This window comes from Typha angustifolia, chromosome 11 (genome assembly GCF_048772165.1).
Source record: "Typha angustifolia cultivar Huaian chromosome 11, ASM4877216v1, whole genome shotgun sequence".
NCBI classification, from domain to species: domain Eukaryota; kingdom Viridiplantae; phylum Streptophyta; class Magnoliopsida; order Poales; family Typhaceae; genus Typha; species Typha angustifolia.
The window spans coordinates 10105794-10111840 of record NC_133249.1 but is presented as its reverse complement, the minus strand read 5'-3'; the positions used below and the strand labels follow the sequence as shown (position 1 = coordinate 10111840).

The following is a 6047-nucleotide window of genomic DNA, read 5'->3' as shown; positions in this document are numbered from 1 at the left end:
GCACGATCAACCATCGGGTCTTACTTGCCAAGTCCAAATCCCTTTCTCTACGAGGCTTCACTGATGCTCAACCCAGATGATCGGACTTCCACCTCAGCCTACATCATCTTCTTCGGTGATAGTCATATCTCGTGGAGTACTCGAAAGCAACGTGGTGTTTGCTCACTCCTCTACGGAAGCTGAATATAGAGCTCTTGCTACAACCTCTTCTGAGATAGTTTAGATTTTATCTGTTTTGCAAGAACTCGGGCTCTCAATTTCGGCTGCAAAAATTCTATGTGACAACATTGGTGCCACTCAAGTCAGTTTTAGTCCTGTGTTTCACTCTCGCATAAAACACATTGCTATTGATCTCCACTTTGTTAGAGTTCTAGTGCGCAAAGGAATTCGTCACGTCTCTCGTGTTAGCACGCAGGACCAATTGGAGGACATCCTTACCAAATCACTCTCTTGCCACTGGTTTACACTTCTGTGCTCCAAAATTGGTGTAGCTGATGGTACACCAATCCACGTAGCTTAACAGCTGTTTACCTCACCATGTGTCTTGTACAACTGTAGGTTGTTTCCTTAACAATTGTTTGTTAGGATAACAAACCACTAATAACTCAGCTGTTAGAATAACAAATTCTGGTGACTCGAGGAGCCTTGGCAACAAACAATGCTTGCTTATAAATGTACCATCATTCAACAATTATAGCACCTAGTTGAGTTACTACTTTCTATACTCCCAACTGCACTGGGAGGCGAGTATTAATGGAACAGATGCAGGAATAGTCTGGAATTCTTCCATAAGTTGACCCCAAAGCCGAAAAAAGCCATTTTTGGACAACTAATCTCCTATATTAAGCGTACAAATTTATGCGATTACAGATATCAAATATTATGAAGTATTCTGTTGTAATTTCAGAATACTCAAAATCAGTCGTCATATTAAATTCACCCACACTATTTCTTCCGCTCAGTAACCTGAGCATACTTGCTATAGTAAGTTCAATAGGTTGCTCAGTCTAGTCTTGTTATTCTCCAGAATTATATTAAACTGGTCCAGCTGACTAGTTTACCACACAACAAAAGATCAAAACACTAAGTAAAATACATTGAAACGCCACCAGATAAGATATACGTCAGACAAATGAGACTTCTTGATAGTTCTGATGGCAACCACTAATGCACAAGAAATCTTTCTCGAATTACAGTAGTCAGCAAGTTTAAACATTTTGATCCTTCGGAAATCCAAAATCCTGTAAAAGACCCTGCATGTAAGCCAGAAATGAGAAAATATGACAAGCCTCTTAGCCTCTTTATACTGCAGAAGGATAACCATTGTATTGGGCACCTTTCCAAACTTCATATCAGGAAAAGATTGCTGAGTAACTTACTATCTATTTAGATGACACTAAATGGTTTCCAATATTGTTTCTGCTAGAATGTTAACATGATATCTTAACCTTCTGCAGGTCTAGTTCAACCAATTTGTTAATGCAATTGTGTTAATTGAAAATTCGTGGGCAAATCCACTTATATCGAATTGTACAATCTAGGATCATGAATAAATGGTCAAAGCATATCACTAGTTGTTCCTTTAAATCAATTAGCAATGGTGTCTAGCATTAGGGGAGTTTTCTTGTAGTTGTAATTTTATTGCAATAAATTGATCTGTGTGTGATCGGATCCATTTTTTTCTCTCTCTACCATGAGGGTGATTTTTTCACAATAAAAGAAATTAATGACCTTGGTTTCTTAGTGCTTTCCATATCTAGCTTGCCTACTTACTATAACAACCCCTAACCCTGAAATTTCACAATCATATATCATGTTTTGGAAGAAAAGAAAAGATAGCAGCATTTCTAATTCAAGGTAGACAATAATTTGTTGTCATATATGTAACATAATAATATCTAGGATCATCACAATCCAATTTATTCCAAAAGCAAGCTGTATTGCCTATTATTATGATATGACATAAGATCTTCATTAATAATCAAGAAAGTTCCTTTTTAAAGACGTTTAAGAATCACAAAGTTTGGTTCTTATACCTTTCCAATTTTGGTTACTTTTACCTATATGTGAACCTAGAGTCCCATGCCTTAATATTGAATATGAGATTCAACATGATGGAAGGAAGAAGAACAATCATACAGCAGAATGTAACCCGCAAAAACTAGGTCTTTCCACTCATGATTGGCCACTACTATACTATATTCCCAATAGATTATAGGTTTATGATAGTTATAAAAACTGCAATCTGCTACTTTCTATGACAACAAATAAGGTCTTATTAAAGAAAAAACAACTTCAAGAAATATTTTCTATGCACATGATATATCAAATTATCTAACTAATGTAATTTCAAATGATCAAATCTACTAGAATGGATGAAAAATAAGCTTGACCAAGCTAAGTTGGCGGTTACCACAAAGTGATGTTAAACAACTATTATCCTACTGTTATGACGTTCCACCAATTTTTAGAAAAGGTAACAAGACCCATCTCTTAATCTAGTTTTAGTTCTTTATTCTAAGCCTATCAGATTTACTTTCAATAAATTTGAATATTAAAGGCATTGCAAACAATTCAAAATAAAATATCATATTAATTGTTAAAATATTATGTTAGTTGTCTAAGTCTAAATCACTTCTTAGAAAACTTCAGTAATTAGGAGAAAAACAATAGAGACACCTGTTCTCTACCAACAATTTGCTCATTGTCCTTTCATAAAGACAGGAATCCTATTTTGGCAATCTTGTTAACCATTTTGCATTTTGTAAGCACTTAACTCAAAAGAACAAACTGAAAGAGTAGATCCCATAAACCCAACTCTAAAGATAGCTCAACAACAATAATCAGTGTATATAAGCATTATCTATCCTCTAGAGGGTGATCTATTAAAGTTCTAAATGTTGGTATGACACACTTTGTTAGAGTCTTTTTTTTATTGTATTAATTATTTATTTTCATTAAAATAAAATTCCTGTAGGTCGTGTTTGAACGTAGAAGGGGTCGCGTTCGAATGCTCTTGCGAACGCCTGTATTAGGTTCACAAATACAAAGAAAGCCTTTTGTGCGTTCGAACGCAATCTGCGGGATTGCACTAGGATTATGGTTAGTTATTGTTATTAGGGCTTGTTGGCTAGCCTCTATAAAGGTGTGGATAGCAGCCAAATTTATTATGTTATTAGATCATTAATTTCTTACCTTCTATTTTTCCAGACCGTGTTTGGGAAGAACATTTCTATGGATTTCATAGAGGGTCTTCCGCTGGTACGTGGTTATTCCATTATCTTTGTGGTGGTTGACAGATTGAGCAATTTGGCCTACCATCCATAGACTAAGTTTTTCAGATTGCAGGGGACTCGATTGAATTTTAATTTGGCCTACCATCCATAGACGGACGGTCAAACCGAGGTGGTCAATCGAGGCATTAAACAATACTTGACATGCTTTATTGAAGAGATGCCGAGACGATGGTTGGAGTTCTTACTGTAGGCGGAGTGGTCTTACAACACCACCTACCATAGCAGCATTGGCATGACTCCATTTAAGGTGGTGTATGGACGCACGGCTCCGACATTACGCGCTTATGATCCAGTGGCATCTGCAGATCAAATGGAGGTGAACTTAGCTTTGATAGATAGAGACGCTACATTGAGAAGATTGCGTGCCCATCTTAAACTAGCTCAAAATCGTATGAAGCAAGTTTATGATCGCAGTCATAGGGAGTAGATGAAAACTTGCCATCTAGACCTTTGCGTCCTCCGCTGTCCCTTGACAATCAAAGTATTGTTCTGCTTGAAACACCCAATCAGTCGGATCACCGCTTTAAAATTTTGAGAAGTTCTCTCTCGAATAGCATTGTCGGGTTTACAAAAGATCCTTAGTTCAGATCTGAACCTTTGTGCTTGTTGATCTCCTTCTCTAAATCCTCAAGCACGTCCATCACCATCTCCGAAGGGATCAACATCATCCTCTAAATGCCAATCCTCTTCATCGACGAAGCGCACCAGTGCCGCACGCCTTTCGGGTTCTACATTACGTCAACCCTATGCAGCAATGTTTGAAACATACTCTTAAGTTCGTCTGCTAAGCCTATGTTCACACTCATGGACATTGGTTGACTCGGTCCTACTATGGCCGCCCCAAGGGAATCGCTCTCTTAGTTAGGGTTATCATGGATTGAGTCTTCCCTTGTCGGTGTATTCTTTATTGACCTCTTTGTTGATGTCATCTTCCTTATTTCCACCATTAATGGAGGTTCGAGGTTCACCAGGCTCTGATATCAATGATAGGGGTCTACGGTACTAAAAGATAGGCTCTGATACCAATAATAAGGCTACGGAATGATTCCTTCAAGATCAGAATTTATTGCAAGAAGCAATTTGCGCAACCGAAAAAAAATATTCACCAAATATTCTTTCGTAGTCAGAAAATTACGAAACTAAGTGGAATCGATCCATAACTCCCTGATCTACGTTTTTTGTTTTTACGCCTTTCATAGATTCGAACCGCAATTGGGAGGAAATCACGATATAATGTGGATGATGGTAGTGGTGACGGGTGGAGTGGATGATAGGGTTATAGATAATAATAGAGATGAAGGTGGATAATTGATGCAGTTTAAGAGATAAAGACGAAAGAAAAGAAGTGGTCGACATCCCAAGGAAGAGGGAAGACTCGATAGATGAGGGAGATTAGAAGTTAGGAGAGACCTTGCCAACGATAGAGATGGCTGGTTGGTGAAGAAAAAAGAGGGAGATTAGGGTAGAGAGACTAAAGAGAGAATAGAGAGATAATAAACCAATATTCATTAAAAATTATGATTTTGACTGCCATCCACATCTTTATAGAGACTAGCCAACAAGCCAAAACAATAATTATTAACCCTAATTCTAGCTAACTCTCGCCGATCGTGTTTAAACGCGCCCGACCGTATTCGAATGCACAAAAGACGTTCTCTGTCGATACGAACCTGATGCAGGCGTTCGAACACACTCGACCGCGTTCGAACGCACATTTCACGTTCTCTGTTTTTGTGAACCTGATGCAGGCGCTCACAAAGACGTTCGAACGCGCCCACTTCCGCGTTCCTGTGCCGACCTACAGAAAATTTATTTTAATAAAAACAAATAACTAATACAATAAGAAAAGACTCTAACAAGGTATATCAAAAATATAGAGCTCTAGACAATAGGGCATCATTATAGTTTCCCAAGTTATATTCAGGTTAGATCCAATTTATACATATAGTCTCCACAAAAGAAAAATCAAAATTGTGTTTATAGCCAATATGGTTAATATGACTAATACATATACAGTAATACAACCAAAACTGGGCTAATACGGTTAATACTGGGCTGATACGATAGATACTGGGTCAAAACCAAGGAAAAACTAGCTTCGGTATGGGTTTTGGATTAGTAATGGCCGATAGTACAAATTCATGGTTCTGATGGACAAGGTTTCACCTACAGGGCTCTTGGGATTTAAGAATGACAAGTTTTGCATAAGTGTTACCTGATTATTGGAGAGCACATTCCCATGGTTTGAAACCATGACCACTTGGTTGCAAGAGCAACCAATTGGAGAGGATGTTCCTCTGAAAATTTTTAATACTACTTGAATTTTTGTACTATTGTTAACTTGATAAGGGTTTACAAAGCAATAAGCATAAACCAGTAGTACACTGCAAAAGGTTTACATAAATAGTGTATTGTATAAATTAGGAAGCTCCTGATTATATGGAGTGCAAATTTAAACAGTTGAATTTTCTTTAGGAGATCTAAAGACCAATCTACTCTAAACTGCCAACTTTTGAGTTACCATCTATGCATGAGTGGTCTTAGCATGCCAATACTTTATTTTATTCACATAAGAGTATAATCTTTATGCTGCAGAAAAATCAGACCTCCATAAAAAATGATGTTACGGAGATTGTACGAACCGTGAAAATCACATCAAGTGAAACATTCCCAATTTCCAGCTAATAGTATATACGTATCAGCATCTGTATTATGAAAAACTGTATATTTGACAATTGATATATTGACATG

General features: G+C 37.3%; 1 protein-coding gene across 5 annotated transcripts in view; it reads right to left on the bottom strand.

Moving 5' to 3' along the window:
• Positions 1–845: 845 nt before the first annotated feature.
• Positions 846–6047, bottom strand: part of LOC140770828 (leucine carboxyl methyltransferase 1 homolog) — a 61422-nt gene continuing 56220 nt past the window's right edge. The window contains exons 13-14 of one of the 5 annotated variants that reach the window (XM_073112116.1): positions 4967–5094; positions 846–1253 (exon numbers count right to left, since the gene is read on the bottom strand). In XM_073112116.1, coding sequence (XP_072968217.1) covers positions 1076–1253; positions 4967–5094 — 306 coding nt within the window. In that variant the 3' untranslated portion in view covers positions 846–1075. Of the gene's footprint in view, positions 1254–4966; positions 5095–5938; positions 6002–6047 lie in introns of all 5 variants that reach the window. The other 4 variants (XM_073112117.1, XM_073112121.1, XM_073112120.1 and 1 more) reach the window with 4 other exon arrangements.